Source organism: Theropithecus gelada, chromosome 20, assembly GCF_003255815.1.
Source record: "Theropithecus gelada isolate Dixy chromosome 20, Tgel_1.0, whole genome shotgun sequence".
In the NCBI taxonomy this organism is placed as follows: Eukaryota; Metazoa; Chordata; class Mammalia; order Primates; family Cercopithecidae; genus Theropithecus; species Theropithecus gelada.
In genome coordinates, this window is record NC_037688.1 from 38,963,863 (window position 1) to 38,987,211 (window position 23,349).

General features: G+C 43.7%; 1 protein-coding gene across 1 annotated transcript in view; it reads left to right on the forward strand.

The window, feature by feature from the left end:
- The first annotated feature begins 2,681 nt into the window (after window positions 1-2,681).
- The window catches only part of GAN (gigaxonin), a 62,897-nt gene continuing 42,229 nt past the window's right edge, over window positions 2,682-23,349 (forward strand). The window contains exon 1 of the mRNA XM_025370616.1: window positions 2,682-3,006. Within this exon, the coding sequence (XP_025226401.1) occupies window positions 2,840-3,006 (167 nt within the window). The 5' untranslated portion in view covers window positions 2,682-2,839. The remainder of the gene's footprint in view (window positions 3,007-23,349) is intronic.

Genomic DNA, 23,349 nt, shown 5'->3' on the forward strand with positions numbered 1-23,349 from the left:
TTAAAGAATAGACTAGCACATCAAGCAATGAATAAGTACTTATCAAATATCTACATTGTGTAGAGAACTCTCCTTGGTTTTTTATCTTAAAAATGGCAAACACAAATTAACTATGAAGCAACAGAGAATACAGTTCAGAAAACATTCATTTATTTTATTTTTTATTTTTTTGAGACAGAGTCTTGCTCTGTCTCCCAGGCTGGAGTGGAATGGCGCGGTATCAGGTCACTGCAACCTCTGCCTCCCAGGCTTAAGCGATTCTCCTGCCCCAGCCTCCTGAGCAGCTGGGATTACAGGTGCCCGCCACCACGCCTGGCTAATTTTGTATTTTTAGGAGAGATGAGGTTTTTCTGTGTTGGCCAGGCTGGTCTTGAACTTCTGACCTTGTGATCTGCCCACCTCGGCCTCCCAAGAAACATTTATTAAGTGTCTGGTATTTAGGTGTTTTTCTTTTTTTTTTTAATCCCTCCATCCATCCAACATTCAGTTAGCACTGTTACACACCAAGTACTGTGCTTGACACCTGGAAATCATGCTGAGCTACGATAAACATAGTATAGCAGGTGACATGGATAAATAAACCCATTACAATAAGTTTCTTGCTGGAGCAATGTTCAAAATACAGCAACTGCTTGGAGAAAGGAATGTCAGCTGCCCTGGGAGGTACTGCAGGACTCCCAGGGCAGCTGACATTCCTGGGCAGGTATCATGGAGAAGATAAGTCCGAGCTGCTTGTCTTGTGTGTTTCTTACCTTTTTAAATATATTTTTTGGCTGGGTGTGGTGGCTCACACCTGTAATTCCGGCACTTTGGGAGGCCGAGACCGAGGCAAGCAGATCACAAGCTCAGGAGTTCAAGACCAGCCTGGCCAACATGGTAAAAGCCCATCTCTACCGAAAATACAAAAATTAGTCAGGCATGGTGGTACCCGCCTGTAGTCCCAGCTACTTGGGAGGCTGAGGCAGGAGAATCACTTGAACCTGGGAGGCGGAGGTTGCAGTGAACAGAGATTGTGCCACTGCACTCCAGCCTGGGCAATAGAGCGAGACTCCATCTCAAAAAAAAAAGAAAAAGAAAAAGAAAATATTTTTCAACATCCACAAAAATATAGAAACAGTACAATGAATCTCCACATCCCCATTAAACATCCACAAAAATATAGAGACAGTACGACGAATCTCCACATCCCCATTACCTGGCTTTAACAATTAGTAACTTGTGGCCACTTTTGACTCATCTACACTCCCATCTGCTTCCCATCTCTTTGTTTTGTTTTGAAGCAAATCCTAGACATCATTGCATCCGGGAATACTGCGCTGCATTTACAGAAGGAAGTGGAAATGCATGTGTCTTCCACAGCCGTTCCCTTCCCGTCTATTCTTCTGCTCTGAAAACAGTTAGATACCCAGATTCCTGCCAGTGACTCCAAAGTCTTGGCTGGTCAGGGTAAATACCCAAGACTTTATTGGAGCCTCTCAGTTGGTTGAAGGAAAAGACTGGGCTGCTTCAGTGAAAATCCTATCCTGTCTTAACTGGAATGCTGGCCACATTCTTCTGGTCCGGGGTCCTCATAAAATTGTTAATTTTTTAGAGGCTTATGGAGTACCTAACGTTTGCACAAAATGGTAGCTACATTCCACACTCCCATGTGCCCTGAGCAGCCTCCAGGGAAACTTCAGATACTGTGGGGCTTGGCCTGCCAGCTGAGCTGGCCCAGAGATCCTTTCTGTCACAGCTTTGATCTTCACTGGGTTGGGAGCCTGTCTGAATCTAAACATCTGCTTCTCTACTGCCCACCCCTTCAGCATTTCCTAGCTCTCCCTGAAAGGTACAAACATGCATGCAGTTACTCAACCAGAATATTTATCCTTGACTCCCTCTCCCTCATAATTACTTTTAAAACAATCCACCATTGTCCACCTCCCATCACCCTTTCATCCAGGTGCCCATTCCCTTCTCTCAAGTCCTGCAATACCTAAACATCGATCGCCTTTAGCACATTCATCCCCGCCTTATTCTCCACGCAGGAGCTGAGTGATCTGCACAAAACCCTCTGCTAAATACCCTTGCATGGTTCTTCACCCCTGCAGAAAGTAACCTCCTTCCCACACCGAGGAGGCCCTGCAAAACTTAAGGACTCCTTCGGACTTCTCCAGCTTCATTTGCCACGTCTCCTTCCTAGCCCGCAACCAAAACCATCTTTTCTGGGTCTGTTTTCTCGGGTCTTTGTGCTCTCACCTGGGCAGCTCCTTTTCTCTCATAAATAAAGCAAGCTACAGCGACTGCGCCCTTGCTTCCATGCGTCATCTCATGCGTCCACAACACCACTAAAAAGTCGTTTTCATTTTGCAGACGGAGAAACTGAGGATGGGCACCTTATCCATGGCCACACAGCTAGTAAGTGGAAGAGCTGCAACCAGGATTCAAACTCGCGGCCCCAGAGGCCACAGGCTCAACCACAGAATCCTAGCCCGCCCGCACATCCCTCCACCGCCGCAGGGACCTACCTCATCCCTCTACACCTTCCGCTGCACCCAGGCGGAGCTGGTCACGCGGGCGGAGGAAGGAGGCTTCTGATTGGCTGCCTCCAGCGGCAGGGGCGAGAGGAAGGGGAGCGACGGTGCGGGGGCGTCGCGGAGAAATGACTTCATGACGCGGCTTCTTAAAGGCGCCGACCCAGCGCGCCGCGGATGGCACAGGCGCGTTCCGGGGGCTCCAGCTTCTGTTCAGAGCGCGGAGAGCCGGGCCGGGCGGGCGCGCGCGCGGGACTCGGCGGCTCGAGTGGTCCGGCCGGGCGGTGTCGGGAGCCGGACCCGCTGGCAGAGGAGCGGGCGCCGCGATGGCTGAGGGCAGTGCCGTGTCTGACCCTCAGCACGCCGCGCGTTTGCTGCGAGCGCTCAGCTCTTTCCGTGAGGAGTCCCGCTTCTGCGACGCGCACCTGGTCCTCGACGGGGAGGAGATCCCGGTGCAGAAGAACATCCTGGCGGCGGCCAGTCCCTACATCAGGTGGGGAGGGGGCCGCGGCGGGCGGGCGGGCGGGCGGGTGCGGCGTTGCTGCCCGGAGCCGGAGGCGGGGCGGCCGGGCCGGGCGTGGCCCCCAGACCCTGTCCCCTGTCCCCGGCGCAGGGGTCCCCGCGTCACCGTTGGCGTGGCGTCCCTCCCGGCACGCGCCGGAACCCGGCCCCGCTGACCGCGTCCCCCGGGCGGCCTCTGTGCTTTCCGGGCCCGCGCTCCCCACGGGACCCCCGCGCCCCTCGGAGTTGTCCCCGGACCCGGGCCGCGATCCCCTGCCCTGTCCCTCCCGGTTCCCAATGCGCCGGCGGGCGCCCGGCCTCGGAGACCCGGAAGCCCGCAGACCCCGTCCTGGGCCGGCCGGGACCCGCACTTGCGGGCTGGGCGAGGCCGCCCTGGGGAAGAGTCGCCCCCTCGCCCTGGCCGGGCCCGCGGTCCCAGCTGAAGTTCGCCGGCCGGTCGCCTCCGAATTCACGCTCGGGGGCTGGGCCCGCGCCGCCAACCCGGCCGGGAGCGCCCTGCCCGCTGGGAGGCCGGACCGACAGCGCCTCGCGGGGTGCTGGCAGAGAAAACCCTCTCGAAGTTCTCCTTGGGTTGGTAGTCAGATCCCCCGGGCGAAATTCTTCTCCTTGCCAAACGTGTCTTTTCCGCTCCTTTCTGGTAACTGTTTAAAAGAAGAGTTACACGTTGAAGTAAACTGTGGCGAATTCTCAGGATGCTGTTACAACCCGAGGACCGTGAGAGCCTTGCGACTAAGGGCATTTTAATACTTTAGTAAAACAAAACTTAACCTGATTTGCCAATTCAACTAACCAGGTTAATTAAAAGGTTGATAAGACAGTGCTTATACAAGTATATCAGATCTTGCAGGAGGCTATCTTTTCTTTTAGCAACCTTCTTGCAAACTAGATTGCTGTTTTAATAAAAGGGAAGGGGGGAATGCTAAAAACTGGAGAAACTGCCTAGTAAGCTGGTTAAATATAGGCTAATGATAGAGAATATCACTACAATTGACAGGTCAGAAAAAGCAAAATGATGTGTATTCTTAGCGCTTTGTCCCAGCAAAACCACCACAAACGCTGCACTTTAACCTTTGAACTGGGGAGACATTTGTGCTAACTTAGAAGCAGTTCAAGCGCTCTTGTAACTTCTGGTTTCTCCTGGATTTGTTTTATAAATCCGTTTGGGCTCTTTGGCGGTGGGGGGTGTGGAGTGGTGGGGGGGCGGGAGTGGGGGCCGAGGTATCATCGTTAGTACAGAATTGGGATTGCTAGTGTGACAGACAGCTTCTAGCTGGCAGTTCAGAGGTTTGAGCAACCAATCTCAAATTGGAATCAGCAGACCATCTTCCCTGTTTGGGAAAATGCTGAAGAAAACTACTTTAGATGCGTTATTGTTACAGTTCTTTAAATGGCATCCGTTTGGCTTAAAAGAAGTAAATTGCAAATCGCCTTGTCCTTGCTTGCTATCCTTGTTCATTTTTCTCCGTAGCACTTACCACTATGATGTACCCCGTATTTTACACATTTACGTTGGTGGTCTTTCCCAACCACAGTGTGAGCTCTATGAGGTCGTGGTGTTTTGTTTTGTTTTTTGAAACGGCGTTTCACTCTTTCGCCCAGGCTGGAGTGCAGTGGTGTGATCTCGGCTCACTGCAACCTCCGCCTTCCAGTTTCAAGCGATTCTCCTGCCTCAGCCTCCCAAGTAGCTGGGATTATAAACACCCACTACCACGCGCGGATAATTTTTGTATTTTTAGTAGAGACGGGGTTTTACCATGTTGGCCAGTCTGGTCTCGAACTCCTGACCTCGTGATCTGCCCTCCTCGGCCTCCCAAAGTGCTGGGATTATAGGCGTGAGCCATGGTACCCGGCGGTGTTTTCTTTTATCCACTGCTTTACTCTTTGCACCCAGAAAGAACAGTGCCTATCAGTTAATGTATCGAATGAATGACTGCCTTTCTTTCTACCACAGCAAATTCGGACATTAGCAAATTGACTCCATTACATTTTCATAGTAGATAGACACTGAGTTATACCTAATTGAGAAACGCACTGGGTTCAGAGTTTGAAGACCAGCTTTGTGCTTCCAGCTTTTACTCATGTTAGCTGTGAGTTGTTGGTAGATGACAAGGCTTCAGCTCACTAATCTGATGAGTGAGGGATAAAAATGAGTCTTCTCATTTAATCACTGACCCACCTGTGAAGAAATATGTAATAGTGTTTTGACACATCATAGGTCTGTTCCCAGGTTTTCAAAGGTAGTACCCATTGAATTAGGAAGTATCTCTAGTCCAGTTCTTTCACTTTCTAAATAAGAAAATAGGGGCTCAGTGGACTTTAGTGACTTGTGTTATGAGGTTATTAGTACTTAATGGTTGAACTAGAATTAGACTCCGAATTAATTGCACCTAGCCTTCTAACTACTCTTACCCTACCAAGTTAGAGCATCACTTGTATTTCACTGTTCTCTCTGTGTAAACTCTGTTAGCTGGCTTAGAGTATCTTATAATTAAAATGCTTATCAAGCACTTTTATATACTGTCTCATTTTGGTTTCCATTTTCAACCATCTTTAAAGGCAAGGCAGATTTTTTTTTTACATTTTGTAGGTAAACATGAATCAGTCAATACGTGTTTCATCAGTGACAGATTAATTGCTTAAAGTTTATTTGGCTTTTGAAGTGATAGAATGTCTTGAGATTTTTTAAAAATTATCAATTTCAAAGCTGTTTCAAAGTAATTTGACGAATCTGTATTACTGACTAGAAATAAATTTGTTAATTTTTTATTTTTACTGGTAATTTTAATACCAGTAATATTAGGCTTTTATAATGTATTTGTTTTGTTTGAATAGCCCTTTAGAGAATTATATTGAAACAAAATGTATTTATGTATTCTAGAACTTGATGTTTCTTATCTTTCCCTTTTGAAACTTAAGCATTTAGATCTGTGATGTCATTAATCTGTGAATTGGATGTTCAAAAGTTTGGTTATCTCTGAAGTTTTATGAAGTTCTGATTTTGTTTAATGTCTGTGTTTGGCCTAGTGTTGGTAACTGACATAAGTGCTGGTGTCATTCTATGGTTTAGAAGCAATGTTATGACCTGGCATGGTAGCTCACACCTGTAATCCTAGCATTATGAGAGGTGGAGGTGGGAGGATCATTTGAGGCCAGGAGTTCCAGACTAGCCTGGGCAACATAGACCCAGTGTGTACAGTAATAAATCATATACATAAAAAAATAGGAGCAGTATTATCTGTTGCTTACTATGTGCCCAACGAAGGGAGCCAGTCCAACTCTGTCACACTGGGAATTAAAGTAACTTTGTTTGGCATACTATCTACTTAATATGGAAAAGTCTTTTGACTTACTGGTTTAATCTTTTACTCTACTTTATCTTTGATCTAGCTTTTGTTTTTCCTGCTGACTCCCTTAACAATCATACCATATTAGAAAGATTTTAAATATAAAAGGAAAAAGCCCGAAAACTCAACTTTGGCAGCACACCCTCATGATCAGCTCACAGAGGACTGGCATTCCCAGGTTATGTAGAGAGCATGTGTCATGCAGCCCTAGGGTGCAGCTGCTCCAGGAAGGAGGCAGGACCTCCTGGGGTCCCTCAGCTCAGTAAATGGCATGCATGCCCCTTTCCCAGCATGCTCCTTTCCCAAAGCTTTTCCTCCTTTTGGTTCCTGGGTGAGATTTTCTCTTTGGTTTGTTGGGGAAACTAAACCAAAAGTAGTTGACAGGCTGGGCACAGTGGCTCATGGCTGTAATTACAGCACTTTGGGAGGCTAAGGCAGGAGGATCCCTTGACCCCTGAGTTCCAGGATGCAGTGAGCTATGACTGCCACTGCACTGCAGTGTGTCTGGGCGACAGAGTGAGACCCTGTCTCTTAGGTTAAAAAAAAAAAAAAGTAGCTAACAACCTTTATAAGAATGGCAAAACTGAATTCGTAGTCATAAGCACCCACAGAGTCTTTCCTTTCTCAGCAACTCTGAGACCTTCCGGGGAAAGCTCCCTGGGGCTTGCAGGAAATTTATTTTTCTTTTGAGTATTACAGTTTGCTCTGCTTCATGTCTGAGGCTCTTCCGATTCTGGCACAGTCCCATTGATCTGATGCAAAGTTCAGACCCATTTCTCTCCAGAGCTGTGGTTCTTGGGGAGTAATGTGTGTGAAAAGGATTTGAAAGTGAACTGCTATGACATTGTGGTGGCTCTGTACAGGTTCCCAGTCCTGTGGTCACTTGTAAAATTTAGGGTTTTCTTGAAACCTATTGCAACAAAAGTTTGTTTAGCTTTCAGTCCTGGAGAGAAAAAGAAAAAAAGATTCCTAAGATTTTTAGATCCTATGATGAGTCAGCTAAGAATGTAAATGGCTTTTTTCCCCCCTCTTATTTTTTGAGGTCTAGTGAGGATAGAGTGAGACGTTGGGCCTCAAATCCAGCCTAGGTCATCATGAGCAAATTTTCTGGGCTCTAGCTTCCTTATCTGTCAGTTGAGGTGGTTGGGCTACATGGACAGCAAATCCCCTTTAAGTCTAAGTTATGTAGCTCTGTGCTATTTTTGTTTTGCCTCTCGTGTATGTGTTGTGAGGAGGAGGACCTGTTTCTGTTTTTATAGCTTTATTGTATCATTTAAAGTTTTGTGTTATGTTAATGTTAAAGCATTTCTCTTCCCCTGTCATATAGAACTTTATTGGGTATTCGGTTGTATAAATCCAGGCCTGTAGAGTTGTATCGCAACAAGCATTTGTTTTATGCTATTAATCTGGGTATGTTCCAAGGCTTAATTATTGATGAGCCTGTTTTGCCATTTAAATATAAAGTTTGACTCATAGATGATGCTGATGAAACTACTTAAGGAAACCAATATGATCTCTGTAGGAGGTCCAAGTTTCATAGTAACATGGACATTATTATTATTATTATTTTGAATATCTGAAACATACACTGTAGTTTAATGTCACATGGGCACTAAAGTCCATGAGTACTATGTGGTGTGTGCAGAGGCTGCTTTTCATTCCCAGTTTACTTTTCTTGATTAATTTATATGAATAACTGCACAGCCTCTTTTTAGATTCTTTGCTTCCCTGTTAATGCTGAAAATACACTACCGAGGCAGCAGCATCTACTAAGCGTTCCCTGGTAATGAAAGTCTGGCTGTGAAGCAAAGTGATTTCGCAGTAATGCTCAGTTAATAATGTTTTGCTTACTTTACAATATTTTGATAATCTTTTCTCCGCTTGTGCTTCGAGTTGATAGTCTTCCATAGCAGCTCCCGAATGATTGTCATAAGGATCTTGAATAGTGATTGTAGCCTGTGAAGTTTCTTAGTGCTCAGGGGTTAGAAGCTCCAATTTCTGAGTCTCTTTTCAAATCCTGAGCCCTCTTAAAATCAAATTGACATTACCTATTTCTTGTACTCTTATGGTGATGGGAAATAAGCTGGGCCTGAGTCTCTTTTAAGGGATCTAGACTTCGTTTTTATCTACTTATTATAAGGCATTCCTAACAACTACTCCGAAGATGAAATTTGTCCAGAAGGTCTTGATAGTTAAATGGTTCTCAATGATTTTCCTTTTCTTTTTTTCCTTTTTTCTTTTTTGTAATCACAACCTTGTTTGATTAAACCCTATTCTTACTGAGTTTTTCAAAAGTGATAATAACTATGTTCAGTTTCAGAAGATCAAAGACATATTTTATCCAGGCTTCTAAGGAAACTGAGCACTTGTAAATTTCAGTTTAACACAGATTACTCATGTCAGTTTAAAGATGTTTGTTTATTTTATATAACACAGTGGTTGTCACTATTGGTAGTAGTAGATGTTCTAATTCTGGGAGGTTTTTGGAAGGTTTCAAATGATGAAACAAATCAATAAAATTCTTGTTAGACTAATGACTCTAGCATAAAGGGAAGTGTGGGGTGTTCAGATTTATCATAGAACTTTCCCGAGGATTGTTACTGTGAGTAATAGTAATGTAATAGAAGTAAAACCTAGCTCTGGTTAATTTCTCTAGTGGATAAGTCCTCACTCGTTTACCTATACTGTTTTTACTTCTGCCTCTTATTATAGTTTGCATTTTCTCCTGTGACGTCTCCTTCAATGTTCTTAAATTAGTTTTTGTTATATAATTTAGGATTGAAGTAAAATGCTCTTCCACATAGAAATTCTGGTTCCTTAGGATTTATATTTGGATGATATAGACTAAGCATCCAGTTTATAAAACCGCCTTATCCATTGTTTAAAGTGTTAACGAGTTCTTATGATATCAAAGTGGGACTTAAAATCTATTTATAATTTGTAAAGAAAACATAATTAGGACAAATAAGGGTTCCTTTGGCCTATGAGTGCCATGCAGTAAGTTCTTCACAGGGTTGCATCATCCTTCTGAAAGATACAAGACTATCATTTTGTGTACTAAAGCTGTAATATAAATGAATGATTTGTGAGTTTGAATTCTGGGTTAAGGGTGGAGATGCGGGGGTGTGGGGTGTGACAAGTGGCAGACTATGGTTGCGACCTTGCATTTGAGTGCTTCCCGTGGGTTCTCTGCCTCCTAAGCCACAATGAATCCAAAGAAGGAAGAAAATCAAAGGCTCAGGTAAAGGTGGCAGCTCTGGCTCTGTAGAGCATAAAGATTCTATGTGCATCTAGATGCCTGGACACTCTGCCAGAGTTCCTGATCCTGGTGCTCGGAAAAGCAGAGTTAAATCATCTTCCTAAGTACTTAGGGCCAAAGAGTGACTTAGCCATAGAATGATGGTCAGATGTTTGCTGCATCCATTTCTCTCTGGGAATAAATGGTGAATGCCCTAATTTCTCATAAAATTGTTACAGAAATACTGCGAAATAGAAATACATAGTGCTTTGCCATTTGCTATTATAGTGAAGGGATTTGGACTTTTCCTCTGTTCAAATAAATTAGAAAAATGGGATACTTAGGGAAAATAAGATATTGGTGAAATGTTTTGTTAGTTATCTCCAGTGTTCACCACATACACAGGAGATAAGACATCTCAGCAGCGGGTAGATACCAGCAAGATGATGGCAACCAACTGGCAAGGCCACTGCCCTCCATTTCAGTAGAGTAAAGCCTAGAGGGCTTTCTGCCAGTAAAGCCCTAGATATGCCAATGCATATCATAAATGGAAGATGGGAGGACTAGTTTTTAAAAGGTGACTGTTGAATAATGGAATATAGACCAATTAAATATCTTTGGGTTTTTTTTGAAGTTGAGTTTTTATAGAAACTTAAATGTATATTTTTGCTCGTAGATATTTTGTGGTTCTCTCAACTACAAAGTGTTTCTGTTTTTAAGAACAATTTTAAAGACCATTTGATGCTTGTGATTTTTATGGTAACATATTAATATGAGTAGATATATTTTGAAACGTAGTTTTATGGTCATATTAGCATTCATCAGTAACAACTGCCTACGCCTCTGAATAATATTAAATTGTTTAATTACTGAGCTCAAAATATTTGCACTTTTGTTACTTAAATTGTTTATATTGATCAGTCCCTGAATTGTAAGACACTTCATACTGAAACCTCACATTTAGGCTGTAAGTTTGATATGAGTCTTCTAACCCACAGAGAACATTCGCTAGAAGTGAAGCCAGAAGTTTAAGGACAGTGGGATTTTGAAGGACAATGAAAATCCTTAGAAAGGCCCCTGATATTCGTGTTTGCCATTCTCCTCTCCATGCCACAGCGCCCAGTCTACTTCAGTGATGGAGCTGGAAGCCAGCAGGACCCATTGGCTAATTATATAGTCTTCCATTTGGTTAGTCAAGGGAATAGTTTCCCACAACTTCTAGCTTCTCTTCCTTACATGAAAGTTGGTACAGGGATTTGACACTTACTATAACAGATGAGAGACTTCTCTCGGGATTTTTGGTGGGTTGGTTTGTTCTCCTGCTTGGGCTCCTTAACAGCTACTGTCTTGTGCTATCAAAGCTATCAACTTTATTTCCCGCCTAAAAATTGTAACCCCAGCTGTTGGTAGGAAAGGAATGGACATCTCATTTTTATCACCCGCTGAGTGGGGGGCGTGAGCAAAATAAGTTACCATTTCCTTTATTTACAGGCTTCTTTCATAGTGATTAGAAAAGGGGTTATGAAAATATTCACCGTCATCACAGGTCTTGGGACATCCTTAAGAAATGTCATCAGTGCCTTAACCCATATGCTGTGGGGATGTGTTTACCAACAGTAGATTACAGTTCAAGAATTAGCATTGTCTAAGGTTACTGAGATATACTGTGCATTGTTTCTTCACAGTAAAGGGGCCTTATATATAATTAGGGTGTTGTTTAGGGAGTTGATTACAGGTGTAGTCGTTCAACACATGCAGAGGAGATAACTGGAGACATCTCAGCAGTGGCTGTGTACTAGCAAGATAGCAGCAACCAACTGGCAAGGCCACTGCCCTCCTGGAGCCTCCATTTCAGTCACTTACAGAGGATTGCGCCTTCCGGGATTCCATCCTCTTGTACTACCTGCCACTGGAGCATGTATTCAGTGATCTCCCACAAAGAGTATCAAAACTAACACAGTATGTGGAGACCTATGTCAGTCTATTTATTTTTCTATCTCTGTGGGGCCGGAGAAGGAAATAAACATAAAACTAAAGATTTAAAGATTATGTTCGATTTCACTTATTTTTTTTTAGAACATCCCTGTGTTATGGGTAGTTTCAGAATCTCAAAAATGAGCAGAGAATAGATTTGCTGTGTTTATCAGAGTAGACACTTCTGATAGTCTGCCCTAAAAGAATTTAATTGGCTGATTTGACCATTTACTATTATAGTAGTTACCGCAATTAATCACATTTACAGAAACGACTTTCTTTAAGTAGAGAACATCAGTTCTTGGCTAAGCCTCTCTAATATGCTCGTTTGTTCATTGACCTTTCTAGATGGGGTGCCAGCATCCATGGGGGCTACCTGGGAAGGTGAGTGGTAAAGAGATCTAATTACAAAGCCATGTGAGTACACTGAAGGAAGTCCACAGAGGATGGGCATGGCTGCCGCTGTGGCCTGAGTGACAGGATCCCTGCTCCGAGGTAGTGCCATTGAAGCTGAGATCTGAGGAAGGAAGAGGCCTAGGCACGAGAAGAGCAGGGGGAGGCACCAGGACCAGGGGTGGCACCAGGACCAGGTCAGACCTCTCTGGGAACAGAGCATCACATACCTGGGAGTGGTGAGGAAAGGGTGGGATGGCATCGACACAGATGAGAGGCTGGGAAGGCCTTTGGTCCCTGAGTTAGAGCTGGCATTTAGACTGCTTCCAAAGAAGATGAAACTTCTGCTGCCATGTGGAGCTGGCTGGGGAGGTGGTGGGGTGTGAGAAAGGGACAAAAATGCAATTTATGGCATAGTTGAGTCTGATAGAGAATTTAGGCTTTTTCTAAATCCAGGGGCTATGGATGGGCAGTGATGTATTCTAAAAGAGGAATATAGCATCTTGTTTGTACATTGTTTTAAAGTCACTCCAATGTATTGCTGCTGGGTGTGCTCTATAAAAGCCAAGAGTGGAATCAGTGGCCATTTCAGCGGGCACTGCAGTTGTTCAGATGGAAAGTGGGATGGCCTGGGCCAGGGTTTGGCAGTGGAGGTGGACACAGCAGCTGGATTACAGACATTTGGCACCAAGACATGTTGGTGAGGAAAAGGGCAGACCAGGGATGGCTCACAGCCAAGGATGGCTCCCAGGCATGCTGTCGCCTTCTTCATCGTCACCAACAGATGATGTTCATCACACTTACTGTGGGCATTAAAGTCAGGACAGTGTAGAAAGATTAGTGAAATACAGAGTCTGCTCTCAAGTTTTACAGCTTAGTTGTGAAAAAACAGAGTATAGAACAAAAGCTATTTTAATTATACAGATACTTCTAGCTGTAGGAATTGTGAAGGGAAGAACTACTTGGACGATCACATATGGAGGAAATGGTATTTGAACACAGCCTTGGAGAGGATGAGTAGGAGTAGGGTGGGTGAAAGGGGACAGCAGGGCCATTGAGGCAGAACAAAGGATAAATGTAGGAACATCAGGCACATGTTCAGGGTAGTGAATAGAAACAGTGGCTGGGAGGAAGGTAAGACATATTCTAGCATACCGGGTTATTGGTTTAGATTTTTACTTTATCATCAGTTGGTGATCATGAAAGACTAGTACTATGCTGAAGCCCTACTTTAAGAAGGTATTTAGTTGCTGTGTATCTACAGGACCAGGAAGGGATGAACATGGAGCTACTAGACCGATTGAGAGCAGCACACTGGGACAGTGTCCTAGGCACCAAGGTGGCAGTGGGTCTCCAGAATTAGGGAGGAAATCAACTGAATGCTAATTGAACATGAGAACTAAGAATGAAGAAAAAAGAGACAACAGGATTTGAGCCTGGCTGCCTAGGGAAAGTCGCAGAGATAACAGTCTGTCTTAGATGTGTTGAATTTGAGTTAACATTGCTGTTTAAACACCTTAATTATATTCTTCTAGTCCTTGACAGCTCTGCAGAGTACTTCACCTGTCTGTGAATGTGTTTTGCTTTCTGCATGTGTGTCTTGTCTCTCTGCCTTCCTTGACTTCCTTCTCTTGCTTGGCAGATAATTCAAGGCCCAGTTCAAGTATCTCTTTCTCTGTAAGATTTTTCCAACTCTGCCAAATAATCACTCCCTCCAGCAGGCTCCTTTAGTTCATGGTGTGTGCCTCCAGCAAGGCGTGCATCATCGCCTTTCATTTAGTGTGGAAAACCAGTAGACATATGGACTGGGTAATTTTCAAGCCCATCATCTTTTATGTCCAGGGCCTGGGGCACAGTCCGTAAGCAGAACTTTCATATGTAAGATAATTGAGTTGGCCGGTCGCCGTGGCTCACGCCTATAATCCCAGCACTTTGGGAGGCCAAGGCGGGCGGATCACCTGAGGTCAGGAGTTCGAGACCAGCCTGACCAACATGGAGAAACACCGTCTCTACTAAAAATACAAAAAAGAAAGTAGCCGGGCGTGGTGGCACATGCATGTAATCCCAGCTACTCGGGAGGCTGAGGCAGGAGAAGTGTTTGAACCCGGGAGGCGGAGGTTGCAGTGAGCCGAGATCGCACTGTTGCATTCTAGCCTGGGCAACAAGAGTGAAACTCCATCTCAAAAAAAAAAAAAAAAAAGATAATTGAGTTGTCTGTGATACGTATGTACAGTCAGCATTGCTTAATGGCACCAATACATTCTGAGAAATACATCATGGGGCAATTTTGTCACTGTTCGAACATCACAGAGTGTACAAACCTAGAGGGCATAGCCTACTACATGCCTGGACTATCTGGTGTAGTCTGTTGCTCCCAGGCCACAGACCTATACAGCATATGACTGTACTGAACACTGTAGGCAGTTTTAACACAGCAGTAAGTATATTTTGTGTATCTAAACATAGAAAAACCACAGTAAAAATACGGCACGATAATCTTACGGGTCCACTGTTGTATATGCTATCCATCAGGGACTGAAACGTCATTACATGGTGCATGACTGTCCTGCCGAAAAAAGTAAAAGGTCAGAGTTCAGGATGCTGAATATACTACTTCCAAGTAAGGTTGAACTTTCTGCCATAACATTTCAGTATGTAGCTGAATACGTTTGTGGGGTAGGGCAAAGGGACAGAATAAACCATTTTACAACAGAGTTTAGAGTCTTAATTTTGGACTGTTTTAGATGGCATGGTCAGCGCCCACGATTTCAATTTCTGATGCCAAGAAAGCTGAGAGAAGAAGAGACCGAATTCTTTATTCAGAAAGAGTAGCTCCGATGAGAGAGCGTTTTGTCTCAACATGACTAAAGAATTAATTGAGAAGCATTCATTTCCTTGACAACATTTTGGAAGGCATTTTCAGCTTCAAGTTGTTTGGAGAAGTTATAGCAGTGGATTATAAATTAAGGAGGCGCCAGAAGCAAAAAGGTGGTTTTCAGACGGAGCTTAAAGATGCTAACGGGAAGTTCATCCTGGAGCTGCCTGTCTTTTATTAAAGGGAACTGGAGGGGTGTGTTGGGGGCTGTAGTTTTTGTTTCCCCTACACCCACTATCTGCTTTCTAAAAAAGGAAAAAGGAGGCAGTCTCTTAACACTCACTTAATGCCTCGGTTTGAACTACACAAAAAGGACGAGTACAAAGACAATGATAAATTCACATGAATTCCTGCCTTCCTTTTGGATTCATTTAGGAGGTCTACTTTCTTCGAAAAGGCACAACATTTTATCTTCCTTGTAACTCTCTACATTGGGCAAGAGAAAATGGAAAGTGAGTAGAAACGTGAACTTACTTCTGAAATATGGAGCTCCTATGGTATCTAAAGTGCTGCTTGTGTACTGTAGAAAAAAAAAAAAAAAAAAAAGATGAGCCTGTTTTTAATTAGATAGGGGAGACTTATAAGAGTACCCCCCAGAGTGAAGGGGCTTGTTCTTGAGATGCTCATTTGCATGGGGTCTTAAGGTTAGGTAGAAAGAGCCTCTGAATAGCCTCTGAAATAGAACACCAAAGTAGAAAATCTAGAACTGTTTGACAGGTTGTGGCATGAATGCCTTTCTTTTATGTACCTTTCCAAAAGGTCAGGGTGTGACCAGAACAAGGAACCAGGCTTGTTTCATTCAAGCAGAATTTCTTGGCTTCACAAGTTGCTGCATCATCATTTTAATCGTCTTTGAACTCTTAAAATTTTAACATGCATTTTCAAAACTTGTCTTATAAGAGAAAAATTTTATTGACTGCTTCACTTTCAAAATTACATGAACTGGATTTACATTTTAAAAATCTATTTTATACACACAAAAGGGAAATTACACTGGAGCTTAGTTTATGTTGCCCTCAATTTCTGAACAGTGTACTTAATGTATAGTTACAGTTGAAGTAGTTGAAATCTGTATTTACATGTTATTTACGGTTCATCTTTTTACTTGAATTCATTTTACATCTCTCTCGTATCTCAGTGTAATGCCCATAGTTGTCATTTTTAATAACTTATTATGTCATATTACTATTTCATATTATATGCTTCAGAAATATCATTCCATTTGCCATTTAATTTGTAGGGTTTTTTCCTTCTGAATCATGACACCATAAACAAATCAGAAAAAGAGTTTGGGTTCTTTTTGTATTTTTTGTGAGTACAGGTAAACCTACTTTGGAGACTATATCCCAGGTCTTAAGATAGAAACAGATTTGTTGTTTGTTACATGAAGCCAGGTTACTGTCCAGGAAAACTGTCTTATCATATAAAGACCCTAGCAGTGTGTGTCTTACTTATGTTTTTTTTTTTAGATCTGTCACCATTTTTTAAGATCTATCAGCATTACTTCATCACTTTTGGAAATGATTTCTCAAAAATTGTTATTTCACATATCTGTTAGACTGGATTTTTAAATGTTGTGTGTTTGCTATTGTAAAAACATTCAGAGCAGGGATTGGCAGACTTTTTCTCTGAAGGGTCAGAAATAATTTTGTGCTTTGCAAGCCCCGTGGTCTTGGTCACATATTCTTCTTTGTTTTTGTTTTAACAGCCTTTTAAAAATATAACAACCGTTTCTATCTCCATGGCTAAACAGGCAGCAGGTTGTAATTTGTCACCCTTTCATCTACAGTATTAGATTTTTTAAAATCTGGGCATAAAATCTTGTAACTCTGAAGATCATGTTTAAAACGCTAATTAGACCTAATGATGATTTATATGCCAGTCTTCTGTAGAGCAAAGATTGATAGTCAAGGCCTGTCCTCCCTGACTCTCTCATCTCCTCTTCCTCCACCCTTTTTCTCCTGTTGTTTATTCTCTTCCTTCTCCTCTATATTTTTTCCTTCTCTCCTGGATTCTTTGCCCCAGCAGAAAAGTCTGCTCATCTTTCCCAATGCCTGGCATGTAGGAGATGTGCAAATGTTGAACAAACGCATCTGTTAAAAGCAAACAGAGGAAGCATAGATTCATTCAGGGCAACTGGAATCGGTGTTCCTGGGTTGCAGCCCTCAAATGTGGCCAGATAAACTCTCTACTTATATTGGAAAAAAAAAGAAAAAAGAAAACATCCTCTTCTAACAAGTGCATAATTTCCCTGACCTTGCAACCAGGCTTCTTGAAAGAATAATATCTCTATCTTGTGCACAGTCTCGGTTCCTGGTTTTTGTTCAATCTGCAGTTAGGCTTTTGTCTTACGACTCCATTAAAACTGTTCTTTAAAAAATTGCTATGTATAATTGCCAAATCAAGTGAAAACGTGTTTATCTTGACCTGTCTGCTGTATTTATCACTGTTAGATCTTTTTGTTAATACCTTTTGTTGATACTCAGTCTCTCAAGGCTTCTATGGCACCTTTTGTCCCATGTTGCCCACGGCTTGCTTTTCTAGCTCTCCTCCTCATCTGTTCCTATTCCTTGATTAGGCATAAGATTCCATCCTCACCCTGCACTCTCCCATGGTGATCTCATCCACCCCAGAGATGCTACTGCCTTGACCTCTCTCCTGAGCCCCACACCCGCTGATACCAAGCCCGCTACATGGCCACCTTAAACCCAGTCAGCCTAGCTCCCTTCCCCTGCCAGTGGGCTGTCCTCCATTGACTTCGTGGGTTAATATACTACTAGACTCCCCAGGAGAAATCTAGGAGGCAACAGAGATACCACCACCTCCCTCACTCTCAGCATCTAATTGATACCCATGCCTCTCGTTTCTACCTCTCACATCTCTGGAATCTGTCTCCTCTTCACCATTGCCACTGGCCCTGCCCATGCTCAAGTGCCAGCTTCCATCAGTTCTGACTTGTGGCAGGACCTCTCACTGGTCCGTCTGCCTCCCTGCTCAGCCCCCATCAGTCTCCACACTGCTGCCGCCAGAGTGGTGTTTCTAGAATGTAATTGGATAATGTTTAAAACTCTAATCTCCAGAGACATGGCTGATTCAGTGCTGGGGCAGGAAAAAGACACAAAGAGGCTGGAGCATTTTGTGCCAGAAAGCACTGAGGAACTCAGAAGACAGAGGCTTTGTGCAGGGCACAGGAGCCACCCGGAAGGGACTCCCGGAGGCCAGTGCTTCAGCAATGTGAGCAAGAAAATAAATAACAATATAACATTGCATTCTACTCCAGAGAATAAGATAAACACCCATGTGCCTGTGCATGGATAAATGAATAAATGGATGAATAAACTAATAAATGGAGGAGAGGAGATGGGTCTTTCTTATAAAAGAATTTCAATGTGTATATGTAGAAGGAATAGAGGATAGAAATCATCATTGAAATACCACAGTTATTGTAGCAGACAAGATCTACTGATGGCTACAAAAAGGGTGAGATTTTGAGGAGAAAAAGATATTTATATATTCTCAAATTATCTCCTTGTGTATACTTATTACAAAGGGAAAAATTATAACTTAACAGTGGAGAAACCCGACAGGCACCACTTTAACCAAGTGACAAAGTTCAACATCACTAGTAACAAGGCATAGCAATATCATGTTCTCCCTGATATGATACAGACAAGGATACAAGGTCATTTTTGTAGTGTGTCTGCTAAAAATGCATAACCTCAGTGGAATTATGAGAAGTTAAACAGAACAAGCATGGTGGCTCAAGCCTGTAATCCTGGCAGGTATGAGGCTGAAGCAGGAGGGTTGCTGAAGCCCAGGAGTCTAGACCAACCTGGGTAACATAGCAAGACCCCATCTTTACAAAAACTTTAAAAATTAGTCAGGCATGGTGGCGCATACCTGTAGTCCCAGCTACTCAGAAGGCTGAGGGAGGAGGAGCACTTGAGCCTGGAAGTTTGAGGCTGCACTGTGCTCGTATCACTGCACTCTACCCTGGGCAACAGAGACCATGTCTCCAAAAAAGAAGAAAGACAAATCCCAGTTGAGGAACGAGATGCGAAGTAATTGACTAGTGCACATCAAAGTGTTAAGGTCATCAAAGACAAGGAAGGAAGGACAAACTGTCACCAATTAGAGACATGACAGCTAACTGCAGGTTGGGACTAGATTGGATCCCAGAACAGAGAAAGGACACTGCGGGGGAGAAAGTGGTGATACTCGAATAAAGCATATAGTGTAATTAGTAGTTCTGTAACAATATTTATTTCTGAGTTTGGATAATTGTAGGGTGCGAAGGAACTCAGTACAATTTTTTAAAACTTTTTTTAGAATCTAAAATTTTTTCAAAATCAATAGGTGAAAAAAAGAAAACCAGATTCTGAAGGAGCGGCTCCATTTCCCTCAAGGCGAAGTCCAAGTTTGTTTGTGGGAAGTCCTTCAGGAACAGCTCTTCCCCATATCCCACCCTGTCCCCTCATACACATGGCTGCATTCCGCTCTCTAGCTTTGCCAAATTCCTTGTATTCTCTCATTCCTTTGTTGAAGTCGTATACAATATAGAGCAAATCTCTAAATTTAAAACGGTTTATTTGGGAAGCAACAATTACATTTTGGGACATATGCCCAGACTGGGTGGTCTTCAATATGTCAGAAGAACAAAGAGAAGACTGGGACATATTCTGAAAGAAAACTCTTGGAAGGCTGGGCGCGGTGGCTCATGCCTGTAATCCGAGCACTTTGGGAGGTCAAGGTGGGTGGATCACCTGAGGGCGGGAGTTTGAGACCAGCCTGACCAACATGGAGGAACCTGTCTCTACTAAAAATACAAAATTAGCCGGGCATGGTGGCACATGCCTGTAATCTCAGCTACTCGGAAGGTTGAGGCAGAAGAATCTCTTGAACCTGGGAGGCGGAGGTTGCTGTGAGCCAAGATCATGCCATTGCACTTCAGTCTGGGCAACGAGAGTGAAAATCTGTCTCAAAAAAAAAAAAAAAAAGACAAAAGAAAAAGATAAAGAAAACTCATGAACTCTAGAGAAGCTTTCAGGAACTGGGAAGCAACAGTGGTGGATAAACCAGTTGGAGACATGGCAAGTCATTTCAGCAAGCTACCAGGTCAGACTGGCTGTGGGGTTGCAGCAGGCTGTTTCAGCAGCTGGTCTTGTGGAAAAGTTAGTTCCTGGAGCAGGAGCTATGTGCCCTAAATGCTTTTTACCCTGGTCCTTGACTCAGATTTAATTGGGTGTGACTAGAATGGCCCAGTTTGTATGATCAACTTTCACACCTGGGATATAGTCTTTTACTCTAATGATTTTGCTGTCCCCCTTCCTTGGTGTACTTGCTTTCCCTCCAAGTATGCCTGCAAGTGCTCAGCCAACCCGAGTTGGGTGCCATCTCTGTGAAGCCTCCTGTGACCACTCTCCCGAGAGCTGATTCTGCCCTCTCTTGTACATAGCACACGCCTGCTCCACAGTGCTTACAACTGTCTTGTCTCCTTGGTCTCCAGTCTGTGGTGGTTCCTCAGTCTTTCCTTGTCTTTCATGACCATAGCTCTTCTGGTGGGTACTGGTCAGTTTTTTTATAGAATATCCCTTGTCTTGGGTTTGCTTGGTTTCTTATGATTAAGTTGGGTGGGAGGGGTGCATTTTTGGCAAGAACGCCACGAAATTGATACCATGTCCTCTTCAGTGCATCATATCAGGAGACCCGTGATGTTCGTTTGTCCCAACACGGGTATTGTTCAGTTTGATCACGTGATTTAAGAGGTATCCTCTAGGTTTAGGGCCAAGCGCAGTGGCTTAATCCCAGCACTTTGGGAGGCCGAGGCAGGCGGATCACAAGGTCAGAAGATCGAGATCATCCTGGCTAACACGGTGAAACCCCATCTCTACCAAAAATACAAAAAAAATAAGCCGGGCATGGTGGCATGTGCCTGTAGTCCCAGCTACTTGGGAGGCTGAGGTAGGAGAATCGCTTGAACCCAAGAGGCGGAGATTGCAGTGAGCCGAGATCACACTCCACTCCACTCCGCTCCGCTCCAGCCTGGGCAACAGAGCAAGACTCCATCCCCCCCCCGCCCCGCCAAAAAAAAGTACTCCACTAGATTAATCTGTTTTTCTTTTTATAATTAATAATTTGTGGGAGCAACACTTTGAGATTATGTAAATATCCCATTCTTCACCAACCTGCATTCACCAGTTTTAGTATCCACTTTTATTTTATAACTCAGTCATTCCTTCTGTATTTAATAGGTGGACTCTGAAATTTTAGACTTAAGCAGGTGGGTAGAAAATAGTACCATTTACTAATTAGGGACAACTGGGGAAGAATAGGCTATGAGCAGCCTGGGGGGAAAAGGATTTATGGAACACAGTGGATACTTTATATCATGAAACATAATGCTAGAGGCTTACATGACTGGATTAAAATCCAAACCAGAAATGATTCATAGCATTTCATTTCGTTGACATTAAGTCTATGGTTAGAAGTAAAAGTTTGTCAGCTCCTCAAGGGCAGAGACTACCAACTAGTTGAGATCTTATTTCCGAATCCATACTTAGTACCTAATATCTCACCTGCTGCAGTGAGGAGGCTAGCTACACAAAACAAACCACCTATCCACCAATCCAGTTTTCACTGGTTTGGTTACACTTTGTAGCTCTCCCTCTAGGGGTGGCTGCGTTCCTCCCTGGTCCAGTTGTGACTTATAGTTGTGCACGTCTACAGTCCCGGGGTGCTCTGTGACTGCTGTCTTCCTGCTTCCTGTCCCCCAAACACATGCACACTCTGCAAAAGTTTCATTGCACTGTCTTCCCATTTCATTTGTAAGTCACACTTGCCATGTTCTCTTTTCTGAAAACATAACCTTCCTTGAGATAAATTTCTCCTTTCTTCAAATCACATGACTCTCAAAGATACATAATTGCTATTCTCATATTTCTTCCAGATACAGATGTAATTGGACATGGTTACGCAGAGCAAAGCTAAATACAAAATGCTACATTATATTTCCTCTTCAAAGTGGATGATGTGATATCAAGAGGAGAATGGAAAGGTTTCTGTGGATCTGCCTGTGTTATATAGTTGGGGGAAGGGAGGCTGTTGGGGAAGGATAGGACTGTGGCTGTGGCCTCCTGGGAGTTGCTTCTGCACCTCCCTTGTGAAGGTGGGTCTCCGTCACCTTCGTTACTGTGTTGTTGGTTGGTGGGATGAAGATACCTGGACAGTAAACCCTTGATTTTCCTGAAACCTTTCCTGACTTTTCACTACATTGCATCTCCGAATCTTCCCAGGCAGGGCATGTGTGATGTTGAGTAGAGAGCAGAGAAGCGGGCTGAGATGATGTGCGACTATTTTATTCCCAAATGAAAGCCTCCTCCTGTAGCCAGCCCTAGAGTCCAGTTCCCATTCGGATTATTGCACTGGGGACATTCAGGCAACTGTGGATAGCGGAACATTTGAGCATTGAATTGAACTGCTGACTGTCCAGCACACCCTGGGTTGATATGGAGAGAAAGAATCCCCTTCTCATGGAGGACAAAGCAGCGGGATGAAGTGCGGAAAAGCTCACAACCGCTCAGCCAGTTCATGATGCCATTCTAAATAGTGTGGCCATTTGACTACAGAACCACATGAGAATAGTCACCAACATCACGATATTAAAATCTACTGGTTCTTTAAGCTGGCTCTGTGCTCACTTATCAAGTCAATTCATATTTATCAAGTGCCCGTTCAGTACCATTTTATTTGGTATGGGGATAGAGCAGGAAACAAAACAAAGTCCCTATTTTCATGGATATTGACATTAAACAAATGCATCATACTAGATGGTGATAAATTCTATGGAAAAATAAAGCAAGGGAAGGGGGTTGGAAGCTTGTTGTTTTAGACATGGCGCGTACCTTGGCTGCTCTTTGGAGGTATTATTGGAGCAGAGACCTGGATCCAGGGAAGGATTAAACTGTGTGACTATGGGGTGGTGGTGGTGGTGGGTGGAGGGATGGTGTTCCAGGCATGGAGGAGGTCAGGACAAGCTGGGAACTTTTTTAACATGCACATGCTTGGACTGGATTTGATTGGCCTAGTTTGGAACCTAGGAATCTGTTTTTTTATAAAGCTCTCCTGAACATTCTGAGAAGGCAGACTGGGGAACTACTCTTAAAATCCATTCAAATGGCCGGGCACAGTGGCTCACGCCTGTAATCCCAGCACTTTCGGAGGCTGAGTCGGGCAGATCACCTGAGGTTAGGAGTTCAAGACCAGCCTGGACAACATGGTGAAATCTTGTGTCTACTAAAAATACGTGGCCGGGCATGGTAGTTCACCCCTGTAATCCCAGCCCTTTGGGAGACCCAGGTGGGCGGATCACTTGAGGTCAAGAGTTCGAGATGAGCCTACCCAACATGGTGAAATCCCCTCTCTACTAAAAATACAAAAATTAGCTGGGTGCGGTGGTGCACACTTGCAATCCCAGCTACTCATGAGGCTGAG